Source organism: Pinus tabuliformis, chromosome 1_1 (assembly GCF_031772625.1).
Source record: "Pinus tabuliformis cultivar Carrire ecotype Pingquan chromosome 1_1, CPIR1, whole genome shotgun sequence".
Lineage (NCBI taxonomy): Eukaryota > Viridiplantae > Streptophyta > Pinopsida > Pinales > Pinaceae > Pinus > Pinus tabuliformis.
This window is the reverse complement of record NC_142297.1, coordinates 533,356,280-533,379,834: the sequence shown is the minus strand read 5'-3', so window position 1 is coordinate 533,379,834 and position 23,555 is coordinate 533,356,280. Positions and strand designations below refer to the sequence as shown.

General features: G+C 38.4%; 1 protein-coding gene across 3 annotated transcripts in view; it reads right to left on the bottom strand.

The window, feature by feature from the left end:
• Window positions 1-23,555, bottom strand: part of LOC149214141 (uncharacterized) — a 515,106-nt gene that overhangs the window by 373,996 nt on the left and 117,555 nt on the right. For all 3 annotated transcript variants that reach the window (XM_089392204.1, XM_089392206.1, XM_089392205.1), the window contains exons 5-6: window positions 3,256-3,508; window positions 2,850-3,066 (exon numbers count right to left, since the gene is read on the bottom strand). In XM_089392204.1, the coding sequence (XP_089248330.1) occupies window positions 2,850-3,066; window positions 3,256-3,508 (470 nt within the window). The remainder of the gene's footprint in view (window positions 1-2,849; window positions 3,067-3,255; window positions 3,509-23,555) is intronic.

Below are 23,555 nucleotides of genomic sequence, written 5' to 3'. Positions count from 1 at the left end.
TAGGCTCTAAGCCAGGGAAAAAGACCACAAGGAGGAAAACCCAAGAAACTCCTCTACTTATAGAATCAGATGAAAGTGAGATATCCAAGACTCAAGACCAAGACAAGACTCCAACCTTCAAGATGCCTAGTCAAGCCCTCCTTCAAGATTCCACCAACAATTCCATCATCAAGTGTAGTAACAGGTCCAGCAACAAGTTTAGCCCTAGCAACAACCTTCAACATACCAACAAGAGACATGCAAGCTTCAAGAAAGATCAGACTTCCCCCTTTTCTTTTTCTCTCCCTAACTTCGCATCGTTTCATGTTCTACCACAAAAGAATAGAGATCAGATGCTACAAATTGGTCTCCAAATGTGCTCAACTTGACTTTTATGTATACTTGTTCAGAGGGGATTGAATAGGTGTCTCTTCTTGGGCAGGGCCAACTGGCTTCTTGAGGTGAATTTGACCCAAATTACATCTTTTGAAAAATATTTTTCTAGGCTGTGAATAAGCCTTTGACTTTGACCAATACAAATAATAATGAGCATGAAAAACATGCTTGAATAAAATAATAACTTGACTTGAGCAATTTCAACGTCTACTACATGGACAAAGAGAGGGACGTTAGGTAACTAATTGTCACTACTCTTTATCTTTGACCATTTCAGACCATTACCAAAGGGAATCCTAGACCAACTTGAGCATTGAACTAATTCAACCCCTTAGTGGGCAAACTAATTCTTGTAATGTAATATTTTACGAAAAATATTAAGTCTCAAACATGAGGATGACTAGTAAAAAATATTTCCTAGAGTAGGAATCCAACTAGTCATTAGCTAGCCATTATCTAGTCATCGCAAAGATTTTATAGAAGGCTAGCCTCCCCTCTAGCAAACCTTGTTCTTGTCTAATGAGATAAGTGCCTTCAACAAAGAGTTCATTTTGCGAATCACTATCCAATTTATTTTGTTCATTGTGTGGCATGGATTTTATTCGTTTTTTCTTTCTTGATTTATTGTTTTGTCTTAAGAGAGAATGAAAAATGAAAGAGGTATAGGACATATATTTAACATGTGGATAAAAGCCTAGCATGAGCTCCACCACCCTCATTAGCCATCTCCCTATTCTTCAACATTTAATGATCCATATAAATAAAGGAGCTTATTAATGTCCCAACTCCAATAAGCAATAAAATACTACATCATTAAGGGTATTGGAAAATAAAAAAGCAAACTGGTCATACAAGCTTTGCAAGAAAGAAAGGAAAATCATTAAAGTAAAAGGCGCATAGGAGGCTTGGAAAAAGTAGGTTGAGGAAAGGGGTAACTCATGCCTCCACCATTTCTCCCTCTACTCATTATTACACTCAATATGTTGGACCTCCATTAGTTGGTACCATGGTTGTGGCATCATCATTGAAGACTTTCCCACTCCATAACCATATTAGCATATGCACCTACAAATTGATGGATCTATCTCGGAAATGTCTCTCCCTTTAGGGGCTGCAATGAGACAGTTTATCACTCAATAGGGTTAAAACATGCAAGGGTTTTTGTGATGTGAATGAGCATCATGTGCTCAAGAACCAGGTGATGGCTAATGAGGAGGGTAGAGATCATGCTAAGTTTTTGCCCACGTGCTAAATTGTGTCCCAACCATCTTTTGCATTTTGATTTTCTTCTTTTTGTTTTATTGTGGCCATGATATGTTTTTTTCATTCTTTTAGCTGCATTAACCTCCAACATCCAAGGCAATGTTTCCTACTCAATGAGTGTGGACATGAGGGTGCCAAATCCCAATGAACCAATGACAAGTTAGACCGGAAGAATGGAGATTATATATGGGGCTTGTAATGTGGCATGGAAAGTGTCAAGTATGGTGTAGGGGATAATGAACATACTATCTCAATCTTGGTTTTCCAAGTAATGCCCCTCTTATAAACCTAAAACCTCAAGAGAAGGTCACATTCAATGTAAGAGAAAAGTTTTATCCTATAAAATTACTCATTAAAACACCTGCCATGTTTATAATGATTCTATAACCAACTATCTTTATGTATTCACAAATATCCTTCATTAAAATACCACCTAAAAGAATAACATCACCAAAATTAATTCACATCATGAATAGGCCAACGCAAAAATGGAATCACTTTGCCGCACGGAGGAGTCAACCTCTCAAAAACAAAGACAACAATACTCAACATGCCGCCAATTACATGCATTTACATTTTGTGTAGGAGGTAGAAATAATGTTTTATATGAGGTAGGTCGTGGATAGTACCACATGCATTCTCTTGTGATGACCGGTGGAAAGAGGAAAGATTATTACTAATACAAGTTTATTTGTAAGAATAGAAAGTGCTAAGAAAGTGACCTGAATAGAATCGCTAATAAGAGTGATAAGTAGAAAAGTGTAAGGTATTAATAGCAAAGTGACATAACAAGAGAAAACAGATATGCATTATAATACACGTGTCCTAGTCACGTACATTATTAAGTAGGATGGGCTAATGTGCAATTTTTGAGAACATAAAAATAAATTTTATTTCTCATCAGATTTTTAACCATCAACGATATAAAAGAATTTATGAAAGCCATAAAAATTTCCCATCAAATCTCACTTTGATTATATAGTTAATCAACATCCCATACACTCGTGATCTCAATAAATTACAATACACATGTTAACTACTTCCAAAGGAAATTTTACATAGGCGTAAATAGAAAATAAATGCAATTCGCTAGATCCTAGTGAAAGAAAAATAAAACAGAAATAATAATATGCAGCGTAATCATGTTAAGGAACTGACAAAAGTAATAAACTTTATCTACTTGGGAAGAGTGGTTGTGGCTTCTAAGGTACCTTCCAAACAGCATTGTTAAAGAGGACGGAATCCTTGTTTAGCAGATCTTCTAGCTGGTCCAATTCGGCTTTTGCCTTTCTTATCACTTTTACTATTTCTGGATCCATGCTAGAATCTAGAAAACACTTCCTTAACTTGGCATCTTTTACAATCTTCGTCCATACAGAGTTGCTTTGAAGTAGACATGGCCCATGCCCAATGATCCAAAGACAAAATCTGATAACAAACAAAAAAGCAAACTGGTTAGATTCCAAAAGCAACGTGAAAGAATAACATGCATCATGATTCATGAATGATTACGAAACCTTCAACAATATTTCTAACAGAATCACGACATAACATTCACAAGAGAGAACTGGAGATGGCATGATGCTGACCAGCAGATCGGGGCAAAAAAAAAAGTACCTTGCACGTGTTAAAGCCACATTAGTGCGCCGATCATCAGAAAGGAAGCCAATTTTTTTCCCAGTACGGACAGTGGAAATAATTATAATATCTTTTTCTCCACCTTGAAACCCATCAACTGATTGGACCTCTACATCAAGAATGTTCTTCCATTCATCTTTTATAGTACTTAACTTCCTGTCCAAGTAAAGAACTTGTCCCCTGTAAGGTGATACCACACCAACGCTAATTGAGTTGCCCCTACAAGAACAAACTAATCACCAATTGAAATTATAGTTAGTTTCAATGGTTAAAAAAATTAGATAGAAGAAATATCTCACAGAGATTACGAATTTAAATTTATATTTTAAACAACTACTTGCAAACAAGTTTAAGAAAACAACACGTCTAATATGATTTAGAAAAATTATTTTTTTGAGCAAATAAATTGTAGAATAACATTAATATTAAAAGAACATAGGGCTATGGAATTTATGATGATAATTAACCGATTATGCACTAACAAATTACAATCACTTAATGGTTTTTGTTACAATCACTTAATGGTATGGAAATCTAGGTATGTATGTACCATGTATTTTCCCAGCTATGAAAGGCACACAGAAAACTAGAAAACTAAACAAATTAAATATTTTAAGTAACCATGAATATGATGTTATTTCTTATACAACAAAATAAATTTCTTTAATTAATTGTCAATTTGGTAGATATGCCAGAAAAAATTATATTGTTGCTTTCTTTTAAAAAATTTGATAATAACTAGCCTAAATTCATCTTATTTATCTAGAATGTACTAAGAGGGATCAGATCTTTCCAAATGTAACTTTTCTTAAGTTTTGCAATCTTAAAAAAGTTTGCACCTCAAGATTTGATCTCTCTTGGCACTTGATAGACCCAGAATTAAAATATATTTAGACTAGGTTTTTATGTAGAGTAAAGACATAATTTGACCTTCAAAATGTTGTCGTTAGTTATTTTGGCTATCAAATAAAATTAAAGATTAACAAAAAAAATTATAAAAAATTGGATAACCATGATGAGGAAGGAAGACAACTGAAATGTAATTGGAGAACCATGATGGGGAAGGAAGACAACTGAAATGTGGAGAGGAGAACGATGGCCATTCTGATGGCTGTGAAGACAAAAAATCAACTTCAGTGTAGGGGAAGGATGTACAGGCCCCGGTGGTACTATATAATGTATGGATTTGGTTGTTGGGTTGTGTAAGGATGGACTAGGTACTGGATTTGCGTCTGAAATTGCAAGTATAGGGCTATCTTTCAATGTAGAAGGTTGTTTCTCTTTTTCTGCTTGTACAAGAGTAGATTTGACAGGCAAGGGTGGTTCAGATCTCGCAAGTATTGTTGCTTCAATGGTTATGAAAGTGGTGAAAACAACACAAGTGTTTTCTTCCGCTGATGGTCAAGGTTTTCAATTCACTTGAAACTTTGGGGTTTAGGGTTTTAAAGTTTCACTCTAGAGTGAAACAATTTTTAAAAGGCATGACATGGAGTTATATGAAGGATAGTGACAATGTTGACCAGCCACATGGTAAATGCAGTGAAAGTTCTTTGCAAAAATATATTGCATTGAACAACTCTATTGGCAATGGTTCAATAAAATGGTGGTGCAATCTTTGAATGCTAATATCCCTAGGATCTTGAACCCTAACACCTTAATAGCTCTAAAAGAGTAGCCTCCTCTTCCATCTCAAGGAAAAGCAATCACCTGAGAGGATAAGCTAGGAGTGAATCTCAATGAAGATTTCGAGGAGTAGCTATTGATTATTGAGCTATGGGAGCCTTGCTTTGAAGTTGAGCTTGTCCCATCAACTAGTGCAGCCATTTTGGCCATCGACGGTACAAGAGAAGTGAAAGATTCCACTCATGATAATACCATGAAACTTAGAGTGGCCCTGGAAAGAGAGGGAGTTGAGGATCACCCAAGGTTACTTGGGAGCAGGGAGCGACATTTTCAAAAGCTCTAGGTTTCGAAGCGAATTGGTAGCAAATTTTTATATAATATATATTTTTATATATTTTCATGCATATATTTTAACAAAAGCATGTAGAATGATGAATTAGATATAAAAAGCATAAAAGCATGGATTGAACCATATAACATCAATCATCTAGAAATTATGATCTTCATCAACCACGTTCACAAGTTAGTAACATACAACATATCGAGTCTCATGATTCATCAATCTTAAACTTTCAAAATTCAATATATAAAATTTATCATCATTGATCACAAAAGTTGTAACTTATACTTATAACCAGTGTTGAAAATATCGGTATCCGCAAAATATCGGCAAGGGTCCAGAAAACATCTTATCAGCAATATCGGTGAAAATATCGGCAAGCATAAAAAATGCATAATATATTAATTTTTTTCAGATTTCTAAACATATAAAGCAATAACAACATGAACTAAACACATTGACACATAAATATGAAGAAAGCACTGATATATATGATGTCAAATAGAAATGATACATCAAACTTCAAAGGCGATACCAAATCCTGCTGATCCTTGATAATTGTCCAATGAAGGACTCAAACAAAATAACATCACATACCCTGTTAATCCCTTATAATTGTCCAATCAAGGACTCAAACAAAATAACATCACATATCCTGTTGATCCCTGATAATTGTCCAATCAAGGACTCAAACAAAATAACATCACATATCCTGCTGATCCCTGATAATTGTCCAATCAAGGACTCAAACAAAATAACATCACATATATAAAACTTTAAAAGTATTTCATCATCATGAGCTATAAACTTATATGTAGCAAAAGTTGCAGAACAAATAAAACTAGCAGCTATCTATCTGAGACCATTGGCCTCTCCCTAGCAGCTTTCTTTTTGTCTTGTTCAACGATTGCTTCAAGAGCTTTTTGTATAACCTCTGCACTAGAAACCATACAAGGCATTACATCTGCATCATGTGCAAAGAGTCTAGCCAGATGGTATTTCAATCGTGTAACCCCTCCTGACATCTTGGTCCCACACAATTTGCATGATATATATAGCCGATTTGCCCCACCAACATCCTCCCCATACTCCCAAAATGGGTCCAAGGCTTTTGGCATATTTGACATTTGTAGTGAACTAATTCAAACCTAGGGCACAAAAAAAAAACAAAAAATTGGCATTAAACCCCCCAACACAAAAAATAATAAGTAATAACCACCTCATTTAAAAAAAATTACTACATTATTTGCATTTTGCAATGTGAATGAAAAATGGCAATAAGAGGGTGCATAAGAAAGTTGAAAAAAAAAATGAAGCTTGCTGTCCAAATATGGAGAAAACCCTTGCATTGGCTCATGGGCATGAAAATCATAGCAAATGGAAAAAAACAAAGAAACAAAATGTTGGTAGGCAAAGAGGCAAGCAAGCATAACCCTAAATCTATGAAAAAATCATTAACATAGGGGTTTTTAAGAACATACATGTTGATCGTTGTTTGATCTTCAAACCCTCCTTGACAACCACCACGAAACTCTTCCCCTTCCTTCTCCAACACTCAGAAACAAAAATGAAGAAAAAAAACGATTTTCCCTTTTTCTAGCCGCGGCAAAACACGCCCAGCGATATTTTACGTCGTCTCGCGATATTTTCTTGGCGATATTTCGGCTCGCCGAAAATATCGAGTCTCATGATTCATCAATCTTAAACTTTCAAAATTCAATATATAACAGCTATCATCATTGATCACAAAAGTTGTAACTTATACTTGTAACCATTACCATTACGAAGTAACCAAACGATAACAAAGAATATCTAACATGAAATGAAATGTTTCAACTTTCAACTTTCACGAAGCATCATATTCATAATTCATTAGCAATTAGTTATAAATGCCAACTTCAAACTTAAATTGTCGTATATTGTTTACAAAAAATACCATAATAAATATGAAGTGCCAATAGTTATAAAAAGTACTAGAAACTAGAAAAGACAAGTAAATCTATTATCTACTTCTTGACCATCTTGCCACAAGAAATTTTTAATTTCTTGTCTCGTGCTTTATTGAGAGTCTCCTCCTACATAGTCAAATGACCTTGGTGCTCCTGATTAAATACAAGTTCCATGCCCTCGTACCCTAGGTGCTCTTGATTATTGGGAGTCTCCCCCGCATAGAGGGTTTGGTGCTCTTGATTAAATACAAGTTCCATACCCTAGTACATGACAAAATCCAATGGAAACATTGCAATCCTCCCATTCCTAAAAAATATGATAAGTCTGCTCGATTTTGAGCAAGATCTAAAATTATAATTTTTGCATATGAAATCCAATGAGGTCGGAACCATTCTCAAACATCTTGAGTCATTTCATGGTAATGTTAAAAATTTAAGTCAAATGATGAAAATGAAAGATAAAGGAGAATGTCACTATTACTTTAATTCTTAAGCATTACCATGAATTGCATATCAACACTAGGGCCAAATACTGCGCTCCTAAATTGGCAGGGAGTGAAAACAAATTAGAGAACAGGTTCAAGGGGTGAAAGAGGGTACAGGGACGCACTCCCTCACAACCCTAGTTCCACCTCTTTCTTTAGATTCTATGATTCCTAAGCCATGGTGGACTCAAATCACTTTAATTTTTTCCAGCAGATAATTAAAAATACTTTTAAGGGCAATACATCTAGAAACTAAGGGGTGATTTTGTTTTTCCCTTGTAAGATGTGTGATGAAACAACTTTCAATGGGAGGTGTTCGCTATATTGGAAGGCTTAGAGGATTTACCTGAATTCCTATTGCGGTTGGGATGAACGCAATGCTATTGGGAGCGGCGAGTGGGAGAAAGAGTGAAAAGCACAATTTCCAACAAAGTCTGGAGGCAGAGTGTTTCAGCGGCATCTTTATATAATACATATTTTAATATATTTTAATACTTATATGCTCAAAAGACACGTAGAATGTAAATTGCAGCAAACATGAAAACATAGATTTAAGTGATGATCATTAAAGTATCAACCATTTAGTAAACATATAACATCAATCATCTAGTAATTATAACATTGCCATCAAATGATCAATCAACAACCTTCCACTTTTCGCATATAAAATTTCTTATCAACAAATCGTAATATATAACATAAACCACCAAATGAAATAGAGAATCACATTCATTACTAAAGCGCTGAAAGATTTAGTCCACAGTTCAAAGGTAGGTTCAAATTTCAAACTGAAACTATCAATAACATTTACCAAATAAGTTGTACTAGAAACAAACTAATAAGTATAAAGAAAAGGAGATATTGTATCTGCTGAGTTTTCCTCTTGCCATAAGAAACATCTAGTTTCTTTCTTGTGAAACAAGAAAAGTAGGAGTAGGTGGAAGTGTTCGTGGAACATGGCCCCCATGTAATGTTGGATGCTCTAAAGGTAACGCAAAATTGTTGCATATGGAATCCCTACTAGTGGATGTGGGTGGCATGTCCACTCCATGAATATGACCACCCAAAAGTTTAGTTTCCAAGAACTCTAAAACCATGGCTCCATCCTCCAAATTAATATTCTTTCGACAGTTGTCCCAAGACATATCACAATATCAAGACAACAATCTTAAGTTGTAGTGCACATAAAATAAGATTTATACTTGTTACCGACCCAATTAGCAAGGTTGTTGAGGTCCCGACAACCTTCTAAATGGACAAACACAGAGCATAAGCAGGTGAAATAAACAGTTGCGACAGTAGAATCTCGGGTTAGAAATTTTCACATGGTATCAGAGCTGAGATCCAGCAACAGGAGAGAAGAATCGGCTATGGGTCAAGAGCATGATGCAGAGGCATCAACTCAAAGGTACTCACACAGAGTTCCAGAAGAAAGCACAAGGGACATGGATCATGATTATTCTATGTTAGCTTCCAGATTGGAAGAAGAAGTCGCTTGCTTAGCAAGCTCTGCCTCCTCTGAGGTTTGGTATATAGATAGTGGAGCTTCCTGGCATATGACAGGAATTCAAGAATGTTTTTCATATTATCAAGAAGAAAGGATGAATTTTCAGATCACCATGGGAAATAAGGCAAAGTGTACCCCCATAGTAAGAGGTATTGTAGTCTTTCAAACTGAAGCAGGAGAGCGGCTTCGAGCAACCAATGTGTTGCATGTGCCAGGATTGGGGATGAACTTAGTCTCTGTATCTCAACTTCAAAACAAGGGCTATGACGTTTTCTTTATTAAGGACAAAATATATATCAAAAACCCGAGTTGGAAAAGGAAGGCCCAGATTGGAATCAGAAGTAACAGGTTGTATAGATTACAGCTAGAATCTCCAATGGCACTGATACGCAGCAATGGAGATAAAGAATTGAATGAACTATGCTAAGGAGGATGGGACACTTACACCATGGAGCTCTGAGAATTCTCAAGAAAACAGTATCAAGAGTTCCGGAACTAAGTACCGAACGAGATGATGTATGCAGAGGGTGCTCTAGGCAAGTATGCCAAAGCAACATTGTCAAGAAGTAACAATAGAGTTAAGAGTGTTCTAGGATTGATAGACTCAGAGATTTGCGGACCGATGTCCACAAAATCTCTTAGTGGTGCCAAATACTTCATCACCTTCATCGATGACCATTCTAGGAAGACTTGGATCTACTTTCTAAAAACCAAGGATGAGGTTTTTGGTCGATTCAAAAAGTTCAAGGCTCTAGTGGAGAATCTAACAGGAGAGTATGTTGACAAGGACTTCACCAATTTTTGCGTCAGAGAAGGCATCAGAAGAGAGTGGACAACTCCCTACAATCCGAAGCAAAATGGAGTAGCAGAAAGAAAAAACAGAACTATTGTGGAAGCATCTAGGGCAATGCTATATGATGAGGATATGCCTAAATTTCTGTGGGCAGAAGCATGCAACACGGCAGTTTATGTCCAGAACAAGACTCCATACAGGGCATTGGGCAAAATCAATCCGAAAAAGCTCTTCACCAGGAAGACATCTAAGGTCAGTCAGTTCAGGATATTTGGGAGTTTGGCATATTGTCGTATACCCGAAGAAAAGAGAATGAAATTAGATCAAACTGTTGAGAAACAATATCTTGTGGGATATAGCGAGAATGCTAAGGCATATAGAGTCTATCTTCCAGGGAGTAGGAAGGTAGTAGTTCGTTGGGATGTAAAGTTCATGGAGGATAGAGCTTTCGGGAAATCCAGATTAATGCCTTGCAAGGAGCAGTCAAAAGACGATCCGTTGGTCCAACCACTTCGACCAGCAATTCTCTTAAAAGCAAAGCTTCAGAGTAGGACGAATCTCAGGAAGAGTAAGAGTTGATAGATGTACCCACTACCTGTGGAAGAATGAGCTGGGAACTCCGACATATTTTGTGGGATGCAGAGAACTTCATTGGTGCACCCAAGAATGATAAAAGGGAGTGAAGACAACCAAACAGATACAAGGCCCTAGTAGCTCAGGTTGGGGAACCTTCTATTTTTTAGGAGGTTGTTTAGCATCAAGCTTGGGTAGATGTTATGGTGGAGGAATACAGATCTATAATGGTCAATGATGTATGGGAAGTGGTATCTAGGACTCAGGACAAGTTAATGGTAGTTTTGAGATGGATCTACAAAGTCAAATATGTTGCAGATGGCAGTGTGGAGAAATACAAAGCCAAGTTTGTGGCTAAGGCATATGCTCAGAAGGAAGGAATAGACTACGAAAAAACCTTTACCGTGATATCCCTTGCTGCACAGATGGGGTGGGAGATTCACCAGATGGATGTCAAAACAACATTCTTGAATGGGATGATAGAAAAGGAAGTATACATTGAATAGCCAGAGGGTTTTGAAACAAATGAGAAGAAATCTCATGTATGCAAATTAAAGAAATCCTTGTATGGGCTTAAACAGGCACCTAGAGCATGGTACAGTGGAATTGATGGCTACTTGCAAAATATGGCGTTCATCAAGAATGACGCAGATCCCAATCTCTACTATCTTGTCATAGAGAATGAGCCTCTAATCCTAGTATTATATGTGCATGATCTTTTCCTGACAAGATCATCCAGGCTCATCAAAGACTGTAAGAAGCATCTAGCCACAGAATTCGACATGAAGGATCTGGGACAGATGCATTATTTCCTGGGGTTGGAAGTTTGTCAACAAAAGGGTGAGATCTTCCTTGGACAAGGGAGATATGCAACAGAAATCTTGAAGAGATTCAAGATGTTGGCCTGCAGACTTATGGCTACTCCAATGATCACCAACTGGAAGAAGATTGATGCACCAGAAGACAAAGACGTTGATCCCACCTTGTGGAGGCAACTTATAGGGTCCTTGATGTATCTAGTCAATACCAGGCCAGACATTTGTTACGTTCTCAACACCCTCAATGAGTTCATGGTGGAACCCAAGAGGGCACACTGGGCAGCAGCCAAACATGTTCTCAAGTATATGTAAGGAACAGTCGAGCATGGACTATTGTACACCCAAGGCAATGACATCAGGCTGAGTGGGTTCACTAACACAGATTGGGATGGAAGTTCAGTAGATCGGAAAAGTACAATTGGGTATTGTTTTAACATTGGATCAAGAATGACCTCCTGGTGTAGTAGAAAACATAAATCCGTGGCTCTAAGCTCAGCTGCAGCAGAATATATGGAAGCTAGCACAACTTCGTGCGCAACCATATAGTTTAGGAAATTGCTTGTGAATCTGTTGACACCTAATCATCAGGATTGGGTGAATAACTGAAATTGATGTAAATAAATAATAGAGAATATGAATAGTCACCGGGAGATGAAATGAACAGTCTCTCCCTCATGTATATAATAAACACCAACCTAAATGAAATCAATGAATTGTTTTTGAGGAGTTACTGCCTGGTCTGACATGGTATCAGAGCCAACGCCATTTTTGGCTTCCCTCTGCTTTGTAACTCCCTATTCTAGCTATGTTCTGCCTTGCATACAGAGCGCTGCTCCTCTGCTCTTCTCTGACCGTTTTTTATTCATAATCACCTGCATATAATACGCTGCTCTGCTCTATAATCTTCCTTGCATGCGCTGAGTTTTCTGTCAAACGTAATACTGACTGACAAATCCTCCAACGCCTCTGGCAACATCCAGATATTCCAGATGTTGGGAGTCGTAGGATTGTAGACACATATCGTAGGATTGTATTTTCTCCGGCAACCATAGAAACAGAGGATCTGTCGTTGGAAGCCACCAGTCGCAGCATCCTCTGCTGCTCAAGGTGCGAGATGGCGTGTCGATCACGGGTGGAAGCGAGGAGAACGTTCCGGCAACCGAAAAACCAAGAAGAAGAGAACTCGAAGAGTGGTTGGCGAAGGGTTGTCTTCGCTGTCCCTGGAGAGCGCCGAAGTGGAATAGTGGTAAGCCTGGATTTCATTTTGTTTCTAATTGATAGAATGGTGCAAGCGTGGAGGTGACTATGCTAGTGATACGCTGGAATGATATGCTGGTGTGGCTGCTGGTGTGTTACTGTTTTGAACGGGCTTGTATTACCTCTCTGCTGCGTTGACTATGGTCGTATCGTTTATCCCATACTCCGCACAATATACAACTGGTATTGTTTATCCCATCTTCACCATACTCCTGGTATCGTTTATCCCATACTCCGCACTGATATACATCTATATCGTTTATCCCATACTCTGCACTGATATACATATGGTATACACATACTCCGCACTGATATACATCTGTATCGTTTACCCCATATCGTTTAAACTTCCACCGATTATAAATGTTGGTTATACGTTGAATCTCGCTGGATCATGCACCGTATCGCACACCTCCGCTCCCATTTTTTAATACCAACTCCATTTATTACATTGAGATACCGCCCATATTGAGATATATCCCATTTATTACATTGAGATACCACCCATATATATATCGCTTGATATCATTGTAGTGCCATTGCGGTTTTTAATATAACTGTGGTATAATCCAGCATACCACAGTCCTATGCCATTGGTTCATATAATATAACAGTGCCATCTCCTCCCCTCGTCACAATATTAAACATTCAGCACACTTTGCCAGCAGAAGTTTTTTTTTGTTACAGTATGCATTCAATCATATCTATTCTGGGAATAGTTCTCACTGGCAAGGAGAACTATCCTGAATGGTCCCGGATGATAAAACACACTCATTTTCAATGAGTTGTGGAAAGGAGTGTGTATTGGAGACTGAGACAAAGAGCTAGAACAACCTACCTCAGACAAAGAGCTCGCCATTTGGGAGAATAAGAACAGCAAAGCCTATGCATTAATTGCAAGCATCTGTAAGTGAAGAGGTGAGTCACCATATTTTGCCATTTTCAACTATTTTCGAAGCCTTACAAAAGTTGAAAGAACTCTATGACTCGCATTCTACACTTGAAGTTGTTCAACTCATGATTAAACTCTTCACTCTTGAGTTGCAAAATAATGATCCTCTTACTCTTGCATTCGAAGTAAAATCCATAATGCATGATATCAAAGCCACTAACATTGAATTGGATATTCCTCTTATCGCTTTTCTCAAGACACTTTATCCTATTTACTCCAATTATCTTGAGTCATTGCAAGCAAATGGAAATCTCAAAGATATTACCTTTGACTCTCTTGTGAAAAAATTTGCTGAAAGAGAGAAAGCTTTTGGAAAGAAGACAGCCCCTGAATCTTCTAAAGAGGCTGTGTGCCTTGCTCATAAAGAAAAGAATCCTGCTCAAGATTCTTCCAGAGGAAAAGGTGGTCGAAGAGGAAGAGGAAAATATTTCAGAAGCAAGGGCGGCAGACACTCTCAAGGAGAAAAGTCAGATTTGCACTACATGCGCTGCAAAAGAAATGGATCACATGATGCCTCTACATGCAAGTTACCATGGGACAAAATTGAGTAGCAAAGAAACCAACGGAAAGGTAAAAATAATGACGCAAACAAAGGTAAAGAACCGGAATCCGCTCATTATGTTGTGGCACAATGTAATATTGGAGTAAATGAAGATTTATTGAATGCTTCACTTGCTTCTTGGAAAAATGATTGGTTGCTTGATTCAGGAGCAACTTGCCACATGACTCATAGAAAAGATTTTTTTGAAGAATTTATTGACAATGTTGATGGAACAGTATACTTTGCAGACCAATCAAAAATCAAGCCATCAGGGCTTGGCACAATCAGGCTTAAATTGCCTGGTCTTCCAGACTTCCTTCTGCATCATGTTCTATATCTCCCACAGCTGAAGAGAAACTTGCTGTCCTTGGTCCACATCCGCCAGCAAGGTCACTCCATTCATATGTTTGATGGCAAGCTTGAGGTGAGAAAAGCATCTCACCACTCACTTTTCATGGGGGAATAGAAAAAAAAAGGCTTCTCAAGCTGCAAGGTACTTCTGCTCGTGCACAACATTTCTCATACAATTCTCATTATGAAGAAGGTACACTTCCATCAAGTTTATTATGGCATGCTAGATTTGGACATTTGAACTATGACAGCCTCCACTTGTTGAAGAAAAATGGTGTTGCTGGTTTGCCTACAATCCCCAGGAAATTTAAGCAATGTGATGCTTGCATTCGAGGAAAGCATAGCAAACAGTGTTTTCATGATTCACATTCAAGAGCACATAGAAAACTTGAACTCATTCATTCAGATTTAAGTGGTCCAATGCCTGTTCCTTCTACAAATGGAAATAAATATATGATGACATTTATTGATGACTACACCAGAATGTGTTGGGTTTATTTATTGAAAAACAAATCTGATGCTTTTCAAAAATTCAAGAACTTTCATAAAAAGATTGAAAATGATGCACAATCTCATACTGGGTCTATTCGCACTGATAATGGAAAATAATACACATCAAATGAATTTGAAAACTATCTTCGCCAACATGGGATCAAACATCAAACAACTGTGCCTTATAATCCCCAACAAAATGGTGTAGTTGAAAGAATGAATAGGACAATCTTAAATATGGTACGCTCCATGCTCTTCTTCAAAAATGTAAAAATAATGTTTTGCGCTGACGCAGTTCTATGTGTTGCATATATAAAGAATAGATGTCCATCTAATGCTATTAGAAACAAGACTCCAGATGAAATGTGGTATGGCACGTTCCTTCGGTAAAGCATCTCGGGGTCTTTGGTTCCACCTGTTATGCCTTGATACCAAAGGTACATAGAAACAAACTTGGTGCAAGAAGTCATAAGTGTATCTTCCTGGGGTATTCAAACACCTCCAAAGCATACCGCCTCTATGATGAAGTCAATAAAAAGTTTGTTGTATCTAGAGATGTAATTTTTTTTGAATCATCCAAAACTGACAATGTTGTTGAGCAGAAACTTGATCACTTGGATAGATTCGCAAATGCAAAATCATTTCAAGAATTTGATAATCAAATTCCACATCTTGAAGGGGAGATTCCTATACTAGATCAACATGTGGAATCTTCTTCTAAAGAACTCTCTCCCCCGCATGAAACTCCAACAACGGATGATGCTTTAAGTGATGTGATTGATAGAATTGGGAGACTCAATCTTGATTCAGTCCCAACTCAATCAATGGAGCAGCCTGGACCATCTGAGAAAGGTCCTCCAAAGTGGCTAATAAAGACACTTGAAAGTGTTCATCCTGATGAGGTTGGAAAGACAAGAACTAGAAATTCAAACCGGAAAAATGGAGGTGATGTAGATGACTCTGATTCACCTGTTGATATGGATGTTTCTTATGATTGTGAATTGAATTTGTCTACAAATTTTGAACCAACTTCCTTCAAAGAAGCTACTTCTCATGATGAATGGAAAGAAGCGATGCAAAAGGAGTATGATGCCCTGATAAAGAATGGCACTTGGAAGCTGGTTGATCCTCCATTAGGAACCAAACCAATTGGCTGCAAGTGGGTCTACAAGAACAAGTATAAAGCTTATGGCTCACTTGACAAGCACAAAGGTTTTGCACAAAAGGAAGGGATCGATTATGAGGAGACTTTTGCCCCCACAGCAAAATGGGCGACCATCCGGACACTCTTTTCCCTAGCAGCTCAGAACAGTTGGAAAGTCCATCAAATGGATGTAAAAACTACTTTCTTGAATGGAGATCTAAAAGAGAATGTTTTTATGTCCCAACCTGAAGGATTTGCTGTGAAAGAACATGAACATAAAGTATGCAAACTTGTGAAATCCTTGTATTGCCTTAAAGAAGCACTGCGATCCTAGTATGAAAAACTAACTGAGCATATTCTGAAACTCAATTTCAAACATTATAATCTTGATGATGCAACTTTATTTGTCAAGAAAGTTGGCAAAACAGTTGTATATCTTGTGGTATATGTAGATGATCTTTTGATGACAAGGAACAATGAAAGCTACATTGCATGCATAAAGAAGGAATTGGGGAAAAGTTTTGAAATGACTAATTTGGGCTATGTTTATTACTATCTTGGTATTGAAGTAACTCAACATCCGAAGTCCATATTTCTTTCTCAAAAGAAGTACATTGGAGATCTGTTGAACATGTTTGGCATGACAGAATGCAATCCTCTTACTACTCCAATGGAACAAAACTTAACGCTCACATCTATTGAAGGAAAAGAATTTGAGAATGCAACAAAGTATAGATAGCTTGTAGGAAGTCTCAACTACCTAACTACTACCAGACCAAACATTTCGTTTGCTGTTGGAATCCTCTTCAGGTTTATGCAAAAGCCTTGTGAGGGACATTGGTCTACTGCAAAAAGAGTTCTAAGGTACTTGAAGGGAACTCAAGACCTTGGAATCAAGTATACACAAGTGGACGACTTCAACTTGATTGGATACTCTGATTCAGACTTCGATGGAGACAAAGAAACTGGGGTATCTACTTCAAGATATGCTATGAGTCTTGGATCAAGAGCTGTCTCCTAGAGATCACGCAAACAATCAATTCCAGCAGATTCCACAACAAAAGCAGAATATGTGGCAGCAGCTGAGGCAACAAAAGAAATTGTGTGGCTCAGGAAAATTCTTGAAGATTTGCAAGTAAAACAAATACAATCAACTCCACTCATGATTGACAATACCTCTGCAATAAAGTTGGCCAAGAACCCAAAGTTCCATGATCAAACGAAGCACATCAATACTAAATATCATCTGATTCGACATCATCTTGAGATCAAAACAATCCATCTCCACCATTGTTCCACGAACGAGCAAATTGCAGACATCTTCACCAAAGCATTGGGAAGAGAAAAGCTTCAAAGATTCAGAACGATGCTTGGACTCACGAACATCCCTGCAGATTAATGAGGGGAATGTTGACACCTAATCATCAAGATTGGGTGAATAACTGAAATTGTTGTAAATAAATAATAGAGAATATGAATAGTCACCGGGAGATGAAATGAACAGTCTCTCCCTCATGTATATAATAAACACCAACCTAAATAAAATCAACGAATTGTTTTTGAGGAGTTACTGCCTGGTCTGATAGAATCTATTCAAGAGAAGGATGGAAGTGACCAGGATTTTGTGTGATAATCAGAGTTGCAACAAGCTCTCTGAAAATCCAGTATTTCATGATCAGTCGAAGCACATTGATATCAGGTGTCACTTTGTCAAAGGCTATGTCCAACGAGGGGCAGTACAGTTGAGGTACACTCCTACAGGAAAACAGGTGGCAGACATCCTCACCAAGGCTCTAGGAAGAACAAAGTTTTTTTTTTTTTTTTTATTTCAGGGAGAAGATGGGGATGGTGAATAATCCATTTCAGTAGCAGAAATGGATAGGTATCGGGAGTTTCAGTGCAGCAGTTAGCAGTGGCAGTGCTATGGGCAGCATGTTGAGAGGGAGTTGAAGTACAGATATAGCAGTGGCAGTAGCAGTGTCATGGGCAGCATTACAGGAAGCAACAGTGCAGTGGATGAGAGGCAACAGGCCTAGCATCAGCATAAAGGACCGATGGGGAGGATCAGTGTGGTGCTTCTATGGTGAAACATTGCTAAAGCACATTCCTCGCTAAGAGGGAGTGTTGATTTTGGGTAGCATCGGATGTGCTCTACCCTTGAAATTTGGTGGACAGGCTAAGGCACACGAGATCTCCAAGACCCGGAAATCATTTGGAGAAATTCCACTCGAATGAGGAGTTATTAAAATAATCAATATTTTTAATGGGTTCCTAAGTCTAAACTTAAGAAAATTAAAATATTAATGGGTATTAATAAAGATAAGGGTGAGAAGCTTCTAAGAGACAAGGATCAAGTCTGTTTTAATATTAACTATTGATTAGAGAATTAATCTCGATCGTTGATTCATCAATAGGAAAAGTATAATAGAAGACTTGAGGATCATTTGGAGACACACCAACAGATACTCAGTATCTCAAGGAAAATCGATTCTCAAAGAGGAGGAGATTGATTTAGAGGGAGAGTTGCAAGGTGGAGTAAGAGGAGGGCATCAACAACAGTCAGTGACTAAGGAGGAGTTGATGCATGGACATTGAGAGACACCGCAGAGGGAGGCACAGTCCAGGGGAGACGCAGCCCTCACGCAAGCTGACGCATAGGGACGCAGAGCCATGCTGAGCCATGCAAAAGTGACACAGATGTGGGAAAAGGGCCTCCAAGGTGTTAGAAAGTATCCAAAGGAAAGTCTTAGGTGTTTTCTCTTAGTTTTTCTGTAAAATCATTCCTTGTAAAACCGATTGTTGTTGAAGATTAATAAAACCCTCATCTGTTGCACCATTTTTCCCGCATTGGATTTTTCTGGGGACAATTGTCCAAAAACAACTGTGTTGATGCGATTGGTTCTTGTGTATGTATTTTCTCTGTGTAATTATGTGATAACTGTAGTAGAATTTATTTTAATATTTGCTAAAGGGATTTCGTAAATAACTTATTGTGAAGAATAAGTAGGTGAAATAAATTAGTTGTTGCAATAGAGTTTCTGGTTAGAAATTTTCATAGAAGGACAGTTGAAAACAATTGATTCTCCTTTTGATGAAAACTCAATCGTTGATGCTTATAATGAGGAAATCAATGAGGCTCCTACCTACCCACCTCATGATTATATATTCAAATCCCTTGAGCCTTTAGATTATGGGGAAGGAAAAATTGTCAAATATGGCAGTTCACCCTCCCCTTTGCCTGTCCCTCTTGTTCGTCATCTTGAGTCTTCCTCAAGCATGTCCCTTGTCCCTTTTGCTACGACCTTGAGTGACCATGCCCCTTTCCCCCTTTCTAAATATGGGGTCAAGGAATAACCCTTCATTAAATGTACCTTATCCCCTTTGACTCACTGGGAGGGTTTTGATCACTCCATGACCTCCCCTCTCCGATGTGACCATCACATTGAGCAACCCATTTGTTGCACTCCTTTCTCTCACCCTTCGTTCCCCTCTCATCACAACCGTGTAACATATTCAAAGCATGATATTACAAACAATGATTGTGATGAGGATTTATTGAGAGTGATCTTTCATTCCGTCGTTGTGTACTTAGAAAGAAAGCCCAAGACCTCTAGATAGACCTATTTTCTTTCTCCTAGGACTCCCCTTTACCTCGGATGGAGATCATGTTTTCCCACCTCCTACCTGCTTCATCTACCATGTGACTATGCCCACATATGATTTGGGAGTTATTACATGAGTAATCATACTGGTAGGCACATGTATATTGATGTGATGATATGTTGGTTGCACTGGCGTTTTTATCACACTTAGTATTAGCCTTACTATATGCACATTAGGATAGGGTGCATTGCATGCTCATTTTCTCAATAGAACTAACATCATATATTATTTCTCATGGTAGATTAGATGCATCTAAATTAGAATTTACATATTTTTTTTTTGTTGATTTTATGGCCTAACATTAAGCATGTGCGATCATGAGATGCCGTGAAAGCATGTTACCCCGTGTTCTTCATCTCTTATATGTGCAGGAAACAACTCTATGGTAACCTAAAGATTGTTGGATTTTTCGTGACCTCCCGTTCAAGTAGCTTCATCTACTTCTTCGAGAAATCACATCCCAATTGGAGCCAGATGTTACCCACCATTTTGTGGGTGATATCCCTAGGAGAATTTTTTTTTCTCCAAGATGGTCCTCAGTCAGCAGCCATCAGCCCCTTGCAGCCACTAACTAGTTCATTGTGCCATTTCTCTACCACCTGAACCAGCCATGTGGTCTCTCACACATCTGCCATGATCATATGTTTGAAGGTGGGCCTCTCGAACCTAAAGGTATGCCTTGTCATTTGGTAATTGAGTATTGTAGTTTGCTTATCATGGACACTTCTAATCATGGATTAATGGGAGGATCTGATGTAAAGAACGGGATAGGTTTGTTCTTTAGTCCCCTAGACCCCTTTTGGATATTAACCTTTGATTCTAGTCCCGTGGGATCTATTTTACTCACCATTTGGCTTTAGGGATGGTATTTCACGAGAAATCTTGATTTTGGTTGTGTGGCCCCACTCCCTCATCCGCATATATCACCCCCTTTCCACTCATTATTACCCCATTCATCATTTCTCCCGCCTAGGTCCACATTCCTCCACTTGGTCCACATAGGGCTTGTTCTCCCCTTCCCCTTGCCCACACCTTGGGTCAGACCTGGAAAGATGCCCCAGAGGTTGATGGAGCTAAAAAGAAAAGTAAAAGCATAATTTGTCACAATCAACAGGAAAATGTACCACAAAAGGCAAAAGATGGTTAGGACAAACACATTTCGCACATGGGCAAAAGCCAATACATGGGCTCTACCCCATCATCATGGTCATCACCCTAGTTCCTACACGTTCTATGAGCCTCGATCATATAAGAACCTATGATATTCCCGACCCCTGGTGGGCAATAAACCACCCTACCTTAAAAGGGGGTATCTACTGCTACATCTAATACATCATGCTCTTACCCATTGAGCCCCAAGCAATTAATTAAAGGAAAATCATGAAAAGGCAAAAGGCATATAAGGAAAGGTGGAAAAATCAAGGTCAGGGCACCTCATGTACCACGATTTCTCCCTCCTATACATTATATACCCAAGTATGGGCTTCCCTTTTATTAGATACCCTTGTACCCCATCATGTGGTCTAGGGCTGCCCCTTCTCATCCCCTACTTCATTCACCTTTCTATCACATACAACCACCTTTAAAAGATGTAACTTGAACCTATTGTCCCCTTTAGAAGTAGAAACCACCTAATAGGATTATTGTTTAACCCCATTTGGAGCTTGGATACATTAGCACATGCCAAAGCCCATTATGGAAGGGCAGGACATTATGAAGTCCCCACTTGTGGTCCATGGTTGGCAAGCTCTTTTACCCTATTTCGCTAATGACTTGTTGTACTGGAAGGCTAGGGGACACATTGGATATTATGCAAGATTGCAAATGGTCTCCATCTTGGGTTTGGTCTCCCTATATAGAGTCCTAACTTCCAGAGGGCTACATTGGCACATGTAGGGTGTGCGTTGAGAGCCATGGGCCTCCATAATAGTAGACATCACTCCAAGGATCCCTCAGGATGTTCAGAATCCAAATATTGCTTGAGATTCACCTATTGGATGAGAAATATGCAATTGGTTCACTTTTGCCCAACCGACCACACATAGATGTACCATGCACTTGGCAACTGACCCAAGACTTGTAGGATGATGTGGCATCACCTAGACTATCATCAAAGCCCATATAGATGATTGACAAGCATATTCGACTCATTTCGAGATCCATGAAGTTATTATTGTGCCCCCACACCCACTGGGAGCACAACAACTCTATTGTTTGGAGAACAAGGGGCCAACCCCTTGTCCATCACCTTTGAGGGTCCTATTCTTCATTATGTCACCTATGGAGTTCATCCGGCCTCTTGGAGGTCCCTACGACATGTATTATTTATCATTTGACCTCTTAAGAGGCTTATTATCATTTCTATTGTTTGGAGAACAAGGGGCCAACCCCTTGTCCATCACCTTTGAGGGTCCTATTCTTCATTATGGCACCTATGGAGCTCATCCGGCCTCTTGCAGGTCCCTACGACATGTATTATTTATCATTTGATCTCTTAAGAGGCTTATTATTTCATTTGTGAGCTAGTTTGGTGGGCTTGTCACCAAAAGTTAGGTTATTACCACATTATTATTTTTTGGGGCTCATGTAGGCCTAGACGACTAATTCAAACTCCTCATTATCGTATAAATACAAGTGAGATGAGTTCATTTGCTCATCATCATTTTGGATTGGATATCTTTTCTCTCTTGCGAATTTCGCGTTTTTTCTTGGAGGATGAATTGGAGCTTTATGGATGAATTTTGATGTTTGGATTTGGTTTATCTTATCTTGGAGCTTCTCTATTGTCAAATTGTCGTGGTTGGATATGTTCTAATACATGTAAGTACATGCTTTTAATGTTATTCTTGTTTACTTTGTCATATACATTAGATTGAGAATTTTGTTATTTTTAGGGCTAATTGTTTCATTCATTTACTGCTTAAATTGTGGAATTTTGTCTATATATAACATCTCTCAATATATGGGCCACGTAATTTTGAATGAACTTTCCTAGGGATAATTCTATTAACGAATTCATCTTGATAAGCCATCACCTTTTGCAATTCGAAGTATAAAAGTTGTAATGTTGCTTCCCTTTGCCCTAAAAGGCTAGCGAGGTAGTCTTAAGTCTTCCTTAACTAAAAAAAAAGTTACTCATTCATATTTATCATAGACACAATTCTCCCAAGACAAAGGCATTGATCTAACTATAGGTGGTCACTCAAAATTCAACTCCTCTTCATCTTTTTCTACGTCTAGCCAGGTTGGGTCACGTAGGGCATCATTTTCCCGACAAAGTAGCCCTCCAAAAAGTTCGATCTCCTAGCCCCTCCTACATTGTGTGTCCTCGAGGCCTCCTCCAATTTTGAAGCCATTCCGATAGTAAAGTTGTGAGAAAATCCCAGCTGTAGCTCCGAGATCAAACTTTCCCTAGTATCCCCAAGGCTAGTGCCTCATAGGATCAAATCAACACCTTTAAGTGAAAATTCTTACTTTGATCCTCCCCCCTCCTCTTCTGGGTTAAGAACATCATTGGTTACTAAATCCTTGTCCCTTGACCTAGGCTAGGTCCACTTGGTCCCATGTGGTCCCACTCCTTTAAAAAGACAATTCTTCAAGAACCATCTCGGATACCGATTTCAAAAAGGATTTTAAAGATTGGGAAACTCTTTCACAAATCATATTCTATAAACCTAACCTTCAAATCCCCACATCATTCGCCTAGCAGACATTGTACCTTTCTTAGAAAGCAAGCAAGCTCCATTCTTAATCCTCTCTTCTGGAAAAGGATTGTTTGGGTAAAACTTTAT